The following is a 17,882-nucleotide window of genomic DNA, read 5'->3' as shown; positions in this document are numbered from 1 at the left end:
TGTTTCAATATACACAAGAATGACAACTCCTACATGTACTGTATTAGCCTGCCCTCTGATGAACTTAATTTGCACAGTACCAAAGACTGGTATCTGCAAGTGGTGGTCCTGCAAGACAGACATTCAAAGATAATCATTTCTCTGCTGCCCATCTTCAAAACTTATCAACACACACACACATCCATCTGGTGGTGCAGGGCTGACAAATGGTCTCCAGAATGGGTCCAAGATCTCTCTCCATGAACTTGAAACTACGTTTCCTCTATCTTTTCATGTAAGGAGAGATGACAAATGTGACTACTCCCCTTCCTGTACTTCTATATGCCAGTACTATAGAAACAGTCCCACATTAATACAACATAGACAATAGTCACATTTCCTCCCAGAGATCTATGGGAGGGCCTAAAGAACATTGCCAGCCAATATAGGGCTGTAGGTTTCCAGTCATTGAAATTTGAGGCAACAATTATCATCATCATCAATCTGCATGTCTTCGAAGTGGGGGAAAAAATGCTAAGAAATCAATAAGTTAAAAATTTCAATCACTGGTTGTAACAACTGCCAGTAATGAAAGATTCATTCATGTTTGAAATACAACACTGCTAATGGTGTGAATCTAAGACTCAATTAAATCATGTCATATTTAAAGTAAAAAGGCCACAAACATACAACTGAGATATAATTTTGGTAATGGGAAAAAGCATTTCTGATTGGCCAAGAAATTAAATTTCATTTAATTAGCTCTAGATTTCAAACTCATTCACTGTAGTTATACCTTCCACATTCATCTAAAAAATACATCCAAACATTTTTGTTCATTTCAAATGAACTATGATACAATTAACAATGCAAGCCTGGAATGCTTTTAAGCATATAACTGTAGCATGGCCATTAACAAGTATTGCAGAATTATAATTTACATTACAGTTGAGGAATATGTAAGCATATGTTCATAATATGGCCTTCAACAAGTATATCTATTGCGCGATAGTATTAGTAAATTCCAAGTCTGCATTGTGAATCCTCAGAGTATCATTAATAAACAGGTACAAACAATCCTCTTGTTTAGCCTAAGCCAACCCTACGCCAGTTGCTCCTCTGCTTCCTACAGCTTTCTGAAGCAAACCTGTACTCACTTCTTCTCCCACAAACTCTACTTTAGCACGTCTTGCTTTCTACCTTTACCTAAAGCACAGCAGTTTTCCATCCATCATTTTCAGACTCTCAGTCGTTTATATACTATAATGCAATTGTTGTCTTGGAATGTATGTATAATATTGGAATGTAATATTACGTACTGGAATGCACTTCATACAGCTGAAAGTCATTACATGGAATGACATATGATATATAATAGTACTGTATATATTTACACAATGCATTACCAAAGCTGTGTTTTCAGTCTGATGGTATAAGCATTTTCTAATTTTCTTTAATACAGAGAAAATATGGAATGATTGATGATTACACCAAGTAGTCTATGAACATAAAAAACAGGAAGAATATTGAGAAGGTAGATATAACATAGGACCAATGATGGCAGCCTCCATGTGGTGGTCCTGTGAGACAAACTTTGGAAAGTTTCGCTTTCCTGCCATTTGTCTTCAAATTCCATGAACACCCTCATCTCTATCTGGAGGTGTAGCCCCCAGGAGACGACTGGCGCTAAGTCTCCAGACTGGGCCCAGGATCTCTTTGTTGGCTTTAAATTTCTCCTCTACTTTTTTTTACATAAGGAGGGAAGACCACTGATGGCTGTTTTCTTCCTCTTCTTCATACCAGCTAGTGACAATATCAACATTCTCACACTAATACAACACAGGCAACAGTCCAAAGTTTTTTCCTAGAGAGATCTATGGGAGGGCCCAAGGACTGTTGCTAACTAGTGTGGGGGCTATGGGTTTCCAGTTAGTGAAACTTGAGGCGACAGTTATTGATATCATTAGATATAACATGAAATTATTTTTATATAAGAGATGGGTACATAAGGAGTTTGGTGAGCAAACAACACTATAGGTGGAGAAGGATATTTCACATTCAGTATCTCTGTTTATAATTCTATAAATAATAACTGGAATGGTTTTGTTACATGTGAACACCTTGAGAAATTCATTGTCCAGCTGCCACTGAGAGCAACCAGATTCAGACTAGATTGATGAAGCAGAAGCATAATGCTTTCACATGCACACTCAAATACATTAGGTATTATATACATATACATACATGCAGCTTTGTACACTTCAAACATGTACACGCAAAACATTCATTCTGTCTCTCTATCTCACACACAACACACACACACACGGGGTGAAGGGGCTTTGGATACACATGGAATGTTTCTTGAGAAGGTAAGAAGTGTAAAAGATAGAAATTAGATAAATACACACACATTCACACTTGCATTCAAACACACTTGTGTACAATTAAATTTCATGTAGTTCCACTAGATCACATATGGAACTTTCTCACTCCACCAACAACAGGTGTTTGAAAGCCCGTACCCCCAAGGTATTCAGCCACTTCCACTGGGTTGTCCATAAATCACTTGATGATCAAATTTTGTATTAATGTCTGCAATGTGTGTGTTAGGCAGTTTAAGTTGATATATGTCTTTTCCATGTAGTCTGTATCTGAAGAGTCAGTCTTCATAACTTTCATGTAGTCAATACTATATCATCTTTCAAGACCTTCCTATGGCCAAGAATCAACCAGTATTCTTTCATGAAGAAGAAGAAGAGGGTGAAGAGCCTATGCCAGGAGGCTTGTAGATGCAGCCAAAACTGTCACCTTTGCCCGAGGCAATTTGACTGTTGGGGCAGGTACCAGTCACTGCTGGGAACTGGAGAGGAGTGCAGGATTGGAACCCACAAATAATTTAATACAGGACTAGCATGCTTTCGATTATGCCACTTCTCTTATGAGTGAAGGTAAAAATTAGTCTTGTTTGAGGGGAGGAAAGGAAAATATTGCTTTTCCATCCTACTTCCTTTCTTGAGACTTTGTTCTACCATCCCTCCCATCAACAGCCATTCCCCCCTTTTAGTTTTGGAGGCTGGATGGATCTATCAATCACTCTGTAGCTTTGGATCTCTTTGTAGGAAACATATCAAACAATACCACAAAGTCTCTTCCCTAAATGACCTATGGAACACCCCAGTCACTGTATCTGGGTTCCTTGGGGACATGAGCCTCCTCCAGGGCTGGAGGGACCTATTAAAGAGGGCTGGGTTCATAATTCCCATCATGAAGAAATCCTCCTTATAAGGTGGAGAAGGGCCTTCTGGTGTGTGTATATATATACATATACATACACACACACACACATGTATATATATATATATATATATATATATATATATATATATATATACATATATATGTATATAAAACAAACACACATGAACTTGCCTATGTGTGCACACATACACCCACATCCATGCAACAAGCATTGCTCCTTTCCTGTATATTAGTTATATAAATTACGTAAAAAGATGGATGCAGACACACACACATACATACGCGCACTACACACATGCACACACACACACACACGCACACACTTATAAAATTTGGTAAACATACACATACAAATATACACTTGTATTTATGGTATGCATGAATATTGTATTGCACTACTGCACCCCATAATGGCAAAAATGGAAACAGCTGCTGCATCATCTACGAGATTAAACTCTTGCTTCAATATTTTGTTCATCAGTTTAACTTACTTGCAGTTCTGGTTTCAGTAGCACTTTTACTTTACAATGGCAGTAGTGCATTTGTCTTTGGCCAGCAACTGCTCACCACACAAGCATTTTTTTTCTGTTCTTAGCACTTAATCTTCTTTGTCTATTATAATCATCAATTGTTTCTCTCTACTTCTTCAGTTCAAATCATCAATTCACCATTATGATTTTCCTGGTCACTTATCTTACACTTAATAATATTAGCTGGTGATGCTAATTCTATAGCTACAATCAGTCTATATTTTTTTGAGGATGGGTAAGTCTATATAAAAACATAGTACTACCAAGCCTGTTTTCTGCTATTATCACTTCCCCCTCCCCTTCCTCCTTGATCTTTTCCTCCTCTCTTCATGTCCCCTTTTGGATGGCTCACACTAACATCACTATGGATACCTCTATGTTTGTTGACATTAATTCCAACACGACTACACTTGTTCCCATTGCTAGTCTCCTCCCCATCTCCACTGTCACCTCTGTGTTCTCCTCCCAATCTCTGTCGTGCTACAGTCTTGATACTGATGTCTTCGTCTTCTTCCTCATCATCTTCATCTTCATCATCCTCAGGACCCAGGTCATCAGAGTCAGATGTATCACAAGGTTCCTCTGATTTGTTTAATGGTGTCTGTAAAAAAGAGAGAAAAAATAACTAAAACAGAAGATGCATGTAAATGAGTAACAGCTTTACATTAATTCATTTTTTAATCTTTGGAACCCAAACACTGAGGAGATAATCCAATTGAACTTGCACTGACAGTCCCAAGCCTGGGTAATGGGGAAGGTTGGCATCTGGAGGGGGATTTGACCATAAAACCCAAGCCAGAACCAATAAAACCAAACCTAAGTCTAGCCTCAGAAAATACCAGGGCATACTCCACAGGCTATGTATAGGGGACAAATGAGAAATGAATAATGAGTGAGGGGTACTAGTTGAAAGTGACTGGCTAAAAAGTTTAGCCCAAAGAGGTGGAAGAGTTTAGAGAATTGGAAAGTTGAATGTACGAACACTGGTTGGGAAAGAAAGAGAGTTGGCCAGAGGAAGTGGAAAGCTTAAATATATATGGGGTCACACACAAAAGTGAACAGAGTGAAGGTGGAGATGAATGATGGTTTACAGGAAGCAAGTAAATGTCTGAGAAAATGAAAAATGTTAAGAAAAATATGTATTTGGGGATGAATACAAAGAAAATGTTGTATGAAGAAGTGATTGTACTATTGGATATGGAGTTGATACATGGACTTTGAAGGAAGTAGAAAGTAAGAGCCTAAACATATTCCAGATGAAGTGTTCAAAAGGCATGTTAACTTTATGAAGTAATCAATCAATCTGTTGCCCCAGATCTTTCTTGTAGAAGACCCATGTCTCTCAGGTAATTGGCAACAACCACCAGACAAGCCCATAGGTTACTCAGCGTAGAAGAACTGTGTTGTTGTTTGTGGAGCGTTAGTGCAGGGCAATGTAGGATGAGGTGTTCGGTGTCCTTTGTGAGATGGTTACATCAAGGACAGAGTGAGAATTGTGGAGGTGAGGTGAGGGGAGAGGATAGACAGAGAGGCAGATAGAGTAGATCAAAAGAGTATTGAGATGGTCAGGGGATATAGAAAGAATGAGTGAGGGAAGGCTTGCAAAAAGAATGTGGAAAGCACAACTGGATGAAGTGAACTTGAAGGGAAGACCAAAAATGAGGTGGATGGATGGAGTGATAGAGGCGATGAATACAAAAGTAATGTCTGCTGAGCAAGGAGGAAAGAGTATATAATGATAGGAGTGAATGGAGAGTGGTTGTAAATGGATTAGGAAATGACATGGTTTGACTGAATGTTCCTCTTGTCTTGTCTGTTCCTTAAGTTTCTTGGGTAAATGAAGGGGGGCGGGGTTGCTATTAAATGAAGTGGTGAGGGTAAACCAGCTCCAGCTGTTGGGCCCTGCTGTGGAAACACTGTATTTTGCTGTATTGCCTTTGACCCAAGTAATGTGGAAAACAAGATGATCCTTCATTCACAATGTGTTAAGATGGAAGAGACAAAGATTGGGTCTCAGATGGGCGGTTGGTGCAGGGTGAGTGTATATTTTGAGGTGGCCACCCCCTCAGAAGGTTTATATATTATATTATATTATATATATATATATATATATATATATATATATATATATTATATATATATATATATATATATATATATATATATATATATATATATATATATATATATATGTGTGTGTGTGTGGTTCAATGTCATGAACTACCCCTAATCAGGAGGCTAGGATGGTACTCCTTACAGAGGACTTTGTAGCATGGAATTTAATGAGCCATGACCTTGGTTCAACTTTGTTGGTGGCAGGGTTCGAACTGCCATCCCTTTAACCTTTCCCATAAGTAACAACACCCTAATCCACTTGGCCAGTGAGCTTCCCTCAAAAGGAGAAGTAATTTTGGTGCATGTATGTATGTATTCTTACAACTTCACATTCTTTCATTGTTTAGTAGTTTCTAAATTTCATGTATTCCCATCATGAGTATATTTTCTAGGCAAATAAACATAAGATTCTTACCCCATGACTATTCTTGTACCTTCCTGGACTTTTTTCAGTTGTTCTGGAGGCATAATAACCTGTTCTAGTGGTCAATGAAGGGCCAGCTTCATCATCAGATACACAGCCTTCAGAAGATTGTGTGCTATGTGTAGACCTCATCATGCAAGCTGTTCGATGGTTCTTGCTACGTGGGATGGGTCTGCGCATGAAACTGTTCAAAAAAGTAAATATGTAAATGAAGTAAGCTATCATTTACTCATCTTTAAAGAATAAACCTAATTAACAGTGTTGGTAATAATTATTATACTTTGCATCACTTTGCCACAGAGCAGTTATGATGTGCTAATTTTTTTTACACACACACACACACAAGGAGTTGTGTGTGTGTGTGTGTGATTTACCATGGTCTTGGATCATGTGTTCAACTTGTGATCAACAGTTATTTCCCTCCTGGAAGAGAGCTCAGAGCTCATATATGACTGATCTTTGGGTAATGCTGTGACCTTACATGAACACACCCCTAACTCCCTGCCCATGAGAGTTGGAGTAACAACTCACAGCGCAGCGATACTGAAACTATTTCAACCCTGGGAGGGATTCAAACCCGGACCACCATAGTGGCAGCCGGGAATTCTAACCACTGTGCCATGAGGTGTGTGTGCGCGCGCATGTGTGTGAGCTCCGAGCTCTCATCTGGGAGAGTAATATTTGCCAGTTATAAGTCCAACATGAGATCAAGACCATGGTGAATCATACACACACACATGCATTTATAGTTATAGAAGAGACCTGAAAAAGAATAGTTTTCCCCACAGAGTGGTGGATGTATAGAACAAACTAGACAAAACAATAGTGTGTGCAAAAACAATACACAAATTTAAGAGCAATTTAGATACTGCGAGATACAGAGACAGGAGACCACAAGTGTAGCTCCCCTTCCCGTAAGATACAACTAGGTAAATACACACTATACACGATTTCAAGAAAAAATTGGACATGGAGAGATACGAAAACGAGTCACAACGAGCATAGCTCCCGTCCTATAAAATACAACTAGGTAAATACACACACACAAACACAGCTGAACTGTGCAGTGATACCATTAGAGAAATAAACTCACTCAAGCTCACTATTGTTCCTCCTACCCCTACCAGCATTGTAATACTAACAGTCTTTTTCCTCCTTGTAAGGGGAGTGGCAGTCTAAACATACCTTGATTCTTCATGGGTATGACTTGACTCTACATGGGAGAAAAATACAGAGAGGTATTCCCCAGTTCCTCAACTCCACCCCATTTTATCACCTTTCACAACACAAATAGTTTATGGCACAGATTATAAGTGGACTTCAATATGATGGAAGGAGAAGATACCATAACTCATGTTACAACTTTAGGTAAGCCATATATGTACCTTTCTGGCTTTCTAAAATGAATGTACCAGTAAGCTAATTCACTGCAGAATATACAGGGATAACATACGCAAGTTCCTACCCTAAGATATGTTCTCTAGGCTACTTGACTGAGTGCTAATCTAACTAGAAATGATATTCATTCTTACCTACATTAAGAAATTAATGGCCTCTCTTACCTAACTTTGTTGTTTTTCCTTGTGACTCACAGAAGCCAATAAATTATGGTGCAGGTAGATGCAAATGATTTTAGTCTTGTACAAGGACTATTTTATTTGCTCAAGACAGTCATATTTAATGTACTGACATTTATATATTTGCAAACTATATCCCCAAAACTCTTCATATCATTGTTGCTCAAAATCTTTGGGAAATGAAAAAATCAATGGTCCAAACAATTTTGTCTATTTAGACATCTTCAGAATACATAGAAACAGTTGAGATAAGCAAATAATATAAGATTAGGCAAAGGGAGAAAGAAAGAAACTGGGAGAGGTTACACAATGACCTCACTCAACCTGAGCATGATATTACCTAGGGCTATCTTTGGCTTCCTGAATTGTTACAATTTTCATGATGATAAAACCATCCAACTTATACACTCCCATGCTAAAATTCATACCATGGTCAAAAGATTGTTTAATGCGACAAAACTAAATAATATTTCCCTTAACAATAGAAATGGATGTTACAATTCCCAAACATTTATATGACCAATATATTTCACATGAACAAAAATATCACTTGATGATTAAACTGTTCTGGTGTTATACTTATATTGTTTTAGTTCTTCACCTGTCCAACATATATACCATTTTCCACACTCTTTACATGGAATACTATAAACACATCATCTATTTACATAAAGGAAATGTGACTTCTTAAAAACAATGTTAATACTGAATTCTTTGAGAATATGAGGGAGTACCACCATTTCTCATGAAAAAGGAGAATGAGGTTTTTAAAACTAAAATTCTCCTTTCAAGGCTTCTGGCTAAACTTCAACACTGCATCAGCTAAATGCTTTGGAAAAAAAAGGGTGCATGCCTGGGGCAAATGAGGCAATGGATGTCTGTTGAGCATGGATGAAGACGTGCAAATGATAAGAGTGAATGGAAAATAGTTGTCAATGAATGAGGAAATGAAATGGCATGAAGGAATGCTCTTCTTGTCAGCTCCGTAAATTTCTTGAGTGGAAGGGGGGGGGGGGTCATCATATAATGAGGTGGTGTGGGTCAACCAGCTCTGGCGGTTGGGCCCTAATATGGAAATGCTGAGTTCAGAGGTTCCTTTGACCCAAGCAATGTGACAAGGGACAAGGATGACCCTTCATCCATGAGGTGCTAACATGAGGGTGGACAACAAATGGGTTTGAATTGGTGTGTGCTTTAAATTAGCCACCCACTTTATGAGGGAAAAGGCCTTTTGGTACATGCATGTATATATCATTACCTGTATGTTTAATAACATTGAATTTTACAATATGGCTATTGATGTTACATTTATCTGCAACACTTTCTTTTCAGTTGTTCCAATTATTGCAATGATTATGATCTCAGACATGCGAGAATAAACCATTTGTAGTATGCTATGTCTTAATGCTATACACATGTTATTTTATTCCTGGCATCTAGGGTTTTATCCATTTAACCAACATAAAGTCTATTATAATTTTTACACAATTTTTTCGCAATTTCTCCCATCCACCTAATTGTAGCAGAAGTCTACTGGGGAAGTTTGTTTCAAAACTGATGAACATTCATTTGTATTTGATCATTAAGAGCTCTTATATTCTATGGAAAATATAGTACTAGTCAGAGTTAAAGAAAGTATTGACAGGCAACATTGTTTCATAAAATTAAGAATTTACTCACCACTTTCTTTTAATTTGATACTGTCCATCTATAGATTCTTCACCATCTTCTTCTTCCTCTTCAATTTCAGACACAGACTCTTCTTCATGACCAAAAGAATCATGACTGGAGTCGAGCTCACTGGATGCCACCATTTCTGAATTTCGGTTCAGTAAGTCTTGGTCTGTGCTTGAGAACCGTTCTTCATCTTCAGTCTCAGGTTCTCTTTTCGGTGGCTCTGGTTTTAGATAATGGTTCCCTTGCTGGTGATGAATACTCTTGGGTGGTAAAGGAGATTCGTCAGACCTTTTCTGTGACTGTGATCTCCCTAGTCCAAGAGGTGGAGATTGAGGAGGCGGAAGAGGTCGTTCATCAAACTTGTGACGTGTAAAGTCAAAAGGTTTTGATCTAAGAAATGATTCCTCAATTCCTTTTTCCCCATGTGAAGTTAAAATAGACTGTTGTGTGGGTAATGATCTCCTATATCCACCTGGGAGGCCTTTTTTATCTGACAACACCTTCTCGATTGCATCCCACTTATCATGTAGCTGATGAAGAATGTCAACATCATCATCATTGTTGTTTAGAATTTGCAGTGTTTCTTCTACAGTAAAAGTAGCTCGTCCTTCACTAAGCTTGGCTACAATGGGGTCAGCAATGGCAAAGTTTTTATTTGAATCATTTGAATCTGTTGAAATGAATCGTTTGTATTTCTGCCTTGGACAATGTTCACAGCAAGGACTCCGTTCTGGAATTGTATTGCCATTTGGACTAGTCTCTGTCACTGTATGACCACAGGAGCTGCCATCCTTTGTAATCACCTGAAAAAAAAAATATCCTTTTAGTTTATTCAGCTATTAATTGGCAACACAGAAAAAAAATATATATATATATATATATATATATATATATATACAGACGCTCCTCTACTTACGTTCATTCCTTTTACGTTTTTTCGATTTTACGTTTGAACTGACTGTAAAAAAAATTAAAAAAAAAAAATTTGAGTGAATTTTTTAGTTTAGCGCGCTCTCCGTAGTTCAAACGATACTTGCGCATGACGCTGCGTCCATTGTTTACATTGCACAAACGACAAACTGAACATGCCTTGCCTCCTCTTCCTCCTCCACCATCTCAATTTATGTTGCTTGAATTTAATTTATTTGAAATTAATGTTATTATTTTACAATGTTATGTGTATAATGAATGATTTAGGGGTGTTTTATAAGATACGGTAATAGAATTTACGGATGTATAGTACAGTAACAACTTACGTTCATTTTTAACTTATGTTCGGCCGTTTGGAACGTAACTAAAACGTAAGTTGAGGAGCGTCTGTATATATAATTTAAAATACATAAATGAACTCCAATTACATAGTTTATATTTTTGTTTATGAAACATGATACACACATTTATTTATAATTTTATGTTCAAATATAACATTAATGTTCTTATTACATTATAATTATGTATATACCAAAATTCTTCCTTGCTTATATTACAGAAACATACAACATTTACACAAATTTATTAATCATTATGACCCATGAAAGTCTGTCTAACTAGAGTGACCCCAAAGCTCTTCAACAGTCTTCCCAACTACCTCAAGAACACCACATCCTGCAGTTAAAGTATTCAAAAGATGGCTGGATGCCTTCCTACATAAAATTGAAAAGACACCTCCAATACCATCATACAGTAACACGTGGCACCAATAAAACAAGCTGGTACATTGTATACCATTTCACTGGAGGCAACATGTCCAGGGAGGTGGCCAGTCAAGCCACACACCAATGCTCACCCATTCTACTCCCATCCACCACCCTTGTTTCCCTCTCATCTTAGCTCCTTGTGGATGAAGGGTCATCCCTGTCTCCTGCCCATGTCTAAAGCAATGCAGCAAGACAGAGTACATCTACAGCAGGGCCACTTTACTTACACACTTACACTTCATTTACTTCCTCCCTGTCCCCTCATGCAGAAAATAGAGAAGACAGAAAGAAATCCCTTTGGGCTGCATCAAAATAACATCCATTCACAACAATTCTCCACTCACAACTATCCCCTGCCTTCTCTCTTCCTTGCTCAATAGATATTTCCCTCTTGCTCAAAGCCCCTTCCACCCCATCCATTTATCTCATCCTCAATTGTTCCCTCAAGTTCACTCCATTCATTTCTGCTTTCCACACCTCTTTCGATAATCTTTCTTCATTTATTCATTCCATGTGTCCAAATCATCCCAATAATACTTCATCACCCCTATCTGCCAAATTCCTGTCCACCCCCACTCTCCTCCTCACTTCCTCATTTCTCACTCTATCCAACTTTGAAACTACTACCATACTTCTCAGATACTTCATCTCAAACAAATTTACATTTCTCTTTTGTCTTAAATTCAAAGTCTCTACCCCATACAGTGACATGGGCACAATCATCCCTTCATATAATCTTTTCTTTGCATCCATTCCTAAATACCTATATCTCATGACACTTTTCAATCCCCCAAGCTTCTCTCAACCTATAGATTACCTCCATCCCCACTTCTACATTTCCTGCCACATGTGACTTCAAATGCTTAAAACTATATATTTCCTATAGCCTCTCTCCTTTAAAACTTACTTTGAACTCACTGCCATTCTCACCTACATTTACCTTCAGCTTTCTCCTATTGTATACCTTCCCAAACTCTGTCAACTGCCATAATACCTCTTCTGACCCTGCCACAAGTACAGTGTGATCTGCATACAAACTCCTCCCCAACACACTCACATTTAACTCCCATACCACCCCATCCATGTACACACTGAAAAGCCATGGTGACAAGACATAGCCAAGATACAGCCCCACCTTTACCTCAAATCACTCCCTTTCTCAATTTCCAATCGTACAAGCTCTATTACTCTCATAAAAAGTCTTGACTGCCCTAGACAGTCTTCCCCCAAATCCCATATATCTGCAATACCTCCAACGATGCCTTCCTGTCTACCTTGTCATGAGCCTTCTCCAACTCCATAAAGGCCCAAAATACATCTTTACCTTTTGCCAAAGCCTTCTCACAAATCTGCCTTACCACAAAACTCTGATCCACACATCCTCTACCTTTCCTAAACCCACACTGGTCCTCACCAATTATTTCTTTCTATTTCTCTCCTAATCCTTTCTATTAACCTCTTCAGTATGGGCCTTAAATCTCGCGGGCAGCAGCCGATGCCAGCCGTACGAAGTGTCGTAATAATACTCGCATCATAAAATATAGTCACCGTTTATATCGATCGTTCTCTCTTTCACCCGTGAATTTTGATAACCATAGAAAATGTGATTACAGACAGTTTAGAGAGTATGTCATTACGGAGGGACAACTACAATAAATATAATCAAGACGCCGATATGGCAGCCTCGCGTATCCACTTGCTCCTCATGACGCCTACGTATGCGGCACCGTATGGAAGGGGTTAAAACCCTCCCATATGCCTTTCCAACTACACTCAACAAACTGATCCCTCTAAACTACTACATTCACATTTGTCTCCTTTTCCTTTGTAAAGCAAGTATACAGGCACTCCTCCAGTCCTCCAGCACTATCACCTCCCTTAAACACACATTGAACAACCTCACTAGCCAGCCCACCACAACTGTACCTCCCCGTTTAAACACTGCATGACACCCATCTAACCCAGGTGCCTTATCATCTCTCATAATTTCCCAAGCTCCTTGTACCTGATCTTTTCTTACATTTCTTCCACTTTCCACTCCTATCACAATTATTTTCTTAGCTCATTCCACTGACACAATCAATCCATCTCCACTCCTCCACATTCAACAACTCTTTAAAATACTCCACCCTACTGCCTTTACTCATGAAAATATGTAATCAAAATTATAATTAAACCTAGATGTATTACAATGTTATTACTTTCCTCACATTTCTATGGGGATATTGAATGCTTCCTTGCATACACTTAATGATTCAATTTTCATTCAATTAGAAATATTCTTTACAGCAGTGGGCCAAGATCCCAAACCACAAGAACCCTTGCTGTTATCTGGTAATACCCGATACAAACATGCACACACATACAATAGATAAAATTACAGGATTTAGTATCCAGCACCATAATTCTTACCTTTTTTAATATAATTTTTGCCATGGAACCCTTGAAAGTTTTTTTCCAGAACCTTGTGACTTTGCAGAACAAACTTTGAGAACCACTATTCTACAGCATACCATCACACCATGCCAGATCATTAAACTACCATCCAACTAAAAATTCCTCAAATACCTTTTCAATATCCTTTTGTGGTGTTTGTGTATGCAACTGGAGTGAACTGGGTGCAAACACTTTCAGTGGTCCCGGAGTATTAATGGGAGACATGTCAGTTTCACTCATATCCATGTGGTCTGTTTGTGTCCCAGAATCGACCAGTATTGGAACCCGCTCTTGACTTGGACTTAGACTGTAGCCCTAGAGAAGAAAATTATAACTTGAACAATACAGAAGGCATTAAGTACAATAACTGTGAGGAATCTTTTTTTTTTTTTTCTACTTTTTCCCACTAAAGTCAAGCTCAAGCAATGTCATTCTCGTAGCAGGATCAAACCACTTCACATTGACACAAAAGCTACAGTAATAATAGAAGCAAAAGTCTTGGAAACAGCAAATGAGAAAAGGGAGATATTTACCCTTCTGTCAATGTTAGTGCTATGTCGATGGCTGGTAGCATTAGGTGCATTGGTCCCTGAGGAAGTCATCCCCCCATGGCTTCGCGTCCTCTGATGCCGAACTCTTCTCATTTTTGCCTTCTCTACAGGAGGAATTACACTTGAGGAAGCACCTGGGACCATGGAACTAGTACCCATAGTCTGCTGTTCCACCTGTTGTTGCTGCTGCCGGTTGTTGTGGCGAAGGTAATTTTGCTGCTGATTTGAGCCTACTGAAGAGGTTTTTGTTGTGGCTGGAGTACAGGTATGTAAGCTGCTAGGAACAGAGGTAGTTTTTGGATTTTGTCGAGAGCTAGATGAGGCAGAACCTTTATTGGAAACATATAGAGACGTGGGGCGTGTGGTGGATAGAAGAATATTGTTTGTGCCAATTTCTGTATACAAAGACTTCTTAGTCAGCATCTGCAACAACAGAAAAATTCATCACTCACACTTGATATTTAAAATACATCTCTGAGATTAAGAGATGTCAGCACATATGTTTCACACTATCATATGAACCCTTCAAGACTCTCCGATAAGTATCACACTTTGTAGATGCTTTTTGTTTACTTTTTAAGAAAAAATATAAATCTATGGAAAACATCAAATAAATATAATCTATCTGAGAATTAGATAGCTCTTGCTTTCTTTTCTTTTTGTGAATAGGTATTTTCTAATTTTGTATGTACACTATTTCCAGATACTCAAGATGCTGTTTCAATTAGTCAGGAAGTTTAGGTATCTTAGCATTGCATAGACCCTAGGTCTCATTTTCCAGATAATTTGAATTTCCTTGCAATTTCTAATCATTTTTTCTTATTTTTGTATACATTTCAGCAAAAGACTTTGTTTCTATCTTTCCTATGTACTAAATCCTTTTAACATCAGTTAATTAGCTACTATATTATGCACAGATTTTATTGTTTAATTTTATTTTATCCAGTTATCCATTTATCTATATATCTTACTTATATATTTACTTGTTTTATTTTTAATTCTTATTCTAAGGGAGAACTAAAATGTATTTTTGAAGTTTGCAATACTTTCTCTTTCTTTCCCTTTCTGCATTTTTTTTACATATTGTTCATCTATGTAATGAAGTGTTGGGGGATAAACCAGCTTCAGCTGTTGGGCCCTGCATTGCCTCTGACTCAAACAGGCAGGGGAGAGGGATAACCCTTCATCCATGAGCTCAGATGGGAGGGACAACAAATGGGATTCTGCATGGGTGTGGGATGGGTGGTGGGTAGTCATACACTTTGATTAAGCCACCCTTCTTATAAGGAGGAAAGGACATTTTGGTGTATGTATATACAATGTACAAAATATTATAATTTCAACATCAATGCTTACCACTGCACAAGGAGAATCAGGTGATGAAGTGTGAGCTTCAGGACTTGTTGGATTGGATGAAATACTGTTTTGCCCAACTTTGCGACGATGGAGTCTTTCCTGGTACTTGAGGAGAGGTTTTACAATACGCTTCTTACCCTTATGGATCTGAGCTGTCTGCTCCCGTCTGGCAGAAGAGGAACTAAGCTAAATTATTTAGATCCTTACATTATTAATTGGTGGTTGGTGAAATATCATTAAATATCAGAGAATTTTTAAGAGAATAACAAATTATTCAGGAGGCAAGAGAATTGTGTAAGAAAACCAAAATGGAAGTATATCTAGTACTTTGTTGACCATGAATGAGGTGGATGGATGGAGCAAAGGGAGCACTGGATGTAATAGGGAAAATAAAGAAATGGAATCATATTGGTGGTAAAGGAGAGCTTGGAGGGTAGCAGAAAGGAAGTACAGCAGAAGTTATGAGTGAACATTAGTCTCCAATCATTAAAGGATGCTCCATGGCTCTGGTCTGTAGGGGTGTCACCAAAGTCCCTAAAGTATTCAATCAATGAACTAATCAATCCTTTACCCGAGTTCTCTCTTGCAAGAAATCTGCAGCCCTAAGATAACCACCTACAGCCACTGTTTCAGCCCAGAATGTGTTAAGGTGGTCATAGCATATGGAGAGAATGAGGAATGGCTGACAAAGACAGTGCAGAAAACAGAAATGGAGTAAGCACAAGAGAAAGACCTAGAATGAAATACATGGATGGAATGAAAAGAGCTTTGGATCCACATGATGTGTCAATGGAACAGGGAAGAGAGGGTGCAAGAGACAGGAATGTCTGGAGGGAGATTGTGAATGGATGAATGAATGATGCAAAGATATGTTCCCCAAATCTGCTTCATGCATGAGCGCATAAGTGGGGATGGGTTGTCATATGATGAAGCATGAAGTAAAATCCAGCTCAACTGTTGGTCACTGCAGTGAAATGGCTGTGCCTTGCTGAACTGTATCTAAACCAAGCAATGTGGTGAAAGACAGACTGACCCTTTATCCCTGAGATGCTGGGATATGAGGGATGATTGTGTGAGTGATTTGGTGTGGTTGGGTGTTTTGATTTGGCAAGCCCCATTGTATAGAGGATGTCATAGGTATAGACATATGTTAAAGTTAAATACATACACATGACATAGCTTGATAAATAACTAGGTTTACAATTGAAAATATGAGGTAAATGTATGATAAGAAAAGAAAAAATGTTGAGAAACTATTTTTTAGTCCCCTTCCAATGAGAAAATGTTATATAACAGTTATTCACTTGCACTCCCTACTTTCAAATTTGGTTTATAATGGCTTACTTGATAAGTTCTTGTTCACGTTGTTCAAGCTGTAGCATTGCAGCAGACAATTCCAGGTACAGGTCATTGGCAATTACAAGTTTCTTCTCGTAGTGCTCACGGATGTCCTGGTGGTTCAAGAGAAACACAACTTTATACCCATATATTTGTTACATCAATCTATAACTAAATCATTTGTTTATCAATTAATCAATTGCAGCCTCAAAGTTAAACTCTCAGCCCTACAGTGACTGGCAACAGCCCTCAGAACTTCCCATAGATATCTCTGGGAAAAACATTTGGACTGATGTCTGTGTTGTAATAGTGTGGGACTGTTTCTATGTCACTGGTTGAAAGTTGTAGGGAAAAGAAAGCAGTCATCAGTTGTCAGTTCTCCATGTGTGAAAAAGTGTAAGAAATACAGCCTCAGTTGACAGAGAGAGAGAGATCTTGGTCCTAATCTGGAGGTTGAGTGTCAGCCCCCTAAGGGTCACCTTCAGATGGAGGTAAAGGGGCTGATGGGTTTTGCAAAATATACCCCCAACCCAATGAACAGATCCACAAGATTGTACTTTCTAAGTTCCTAATTATTTTCCATCCTTTTTTTGCATTAGGAGAGCTGACAATCTGCAACTGCTCCTTTCCTCTTCCTGCTAGTTGATTCTTAGGAACCTACCCACACTAATAAGGCACCTTCAATGGTCCATAATTTCTTCCCAGAGAGATGTATGAAAAGGCCCATTGACTACTGTTGGCTACTGTGGGGTTCCAGGTTTCAAGTCAATGAAACTCAAAGCAGCTGTTATCATTATTACCTGTGCATGTTTGAGTTCTTCTCTCCTCCTTCTAACAAGATCCTCTTCCATTTTGGGAATGTGGTTGCCTTTGGAGCACATAGTTGCCATCTGCTGTCTGATTTCTGCCTTCCATGAAGCCTATTTTGAAGGATTACAAAAGAG

At 38.4% G+C, this 17,882-nt stretch overlaps 1 protein-coding gene across 6 annotated transcripts in view; it reads right to left on the bottom strand.

Annotated features, from left to right (window-relative positions):
• The window catches only part of LOC143023485 (uncharacterized), a 96,967-nt gene that overhangs the window by 692 nt on the left and 78,393 nt on the right, over nt 1–17,882 (bottom strand). For 5 of the 6 annotated variants that reach the window (XM_076182005.1, XM_076182006.1, XM_076182008.1 and 2 more), the window contains 8 exons: nt 17,739–17,858; nt 16,945–17,051; nt 15,601–15,781; nt 14,227–14,667; nt 13,826–14,008; nt 9,564–10,363; nt 6,298–6,490; nt 1–4,368 (listed from right to left, as the gene is read on the bottom strand). The exon at nt 1–4,368 is cut by the window's left edge. In XM_076182005.1, coding sequence (XP_076038120.1) covers nt 4,027–4,368; nt 6,298–6,490; nt 9,564–10,363; nt 13,826–14,008; nt 14,227–14,667; nt 15,601–15,781; nt 16,945–17,051; nt 17,739–17,858 — 2,367 coding nt within the window. In that variant the 3' untranslated portion in view covers nt 1–4,026. The remainder of the gene's footprint in view (nt 4,369–6,297; nt 6,491–9,563; nt 10,364–13,825; nt 14,009–14,226; nt 14,668–15,600; nt 15,782–16,944; nt 17,052–17,738; nt 17,859–17,882) is intronic. The other variant, XM_076182007.1, reaches the window with a different exon arrangement.

Source organism: Oratosquilla oratoria, unplaced genomic scaffold, assembly GCF_046742065.1.
Source record: "Oratosquilla oratoria isolate Oo_2021 unplaced genomic scaffold, ASM4674206v1 SCAFFOLD48, whole genome shotgun sequence".
NCBI classification, from domain to species: Eukaryota; Metazoa; Arthropoda; class Malacostraca; order Stomatopoda; family Squillidae; genus Oratosquilla; species Oratosquilla oratoria.
The sequence above is the reverse complement of the archived record's forward strand: the minus strand, read 5'-3'. Positions and strand labels throughout refer to the sequence as shown.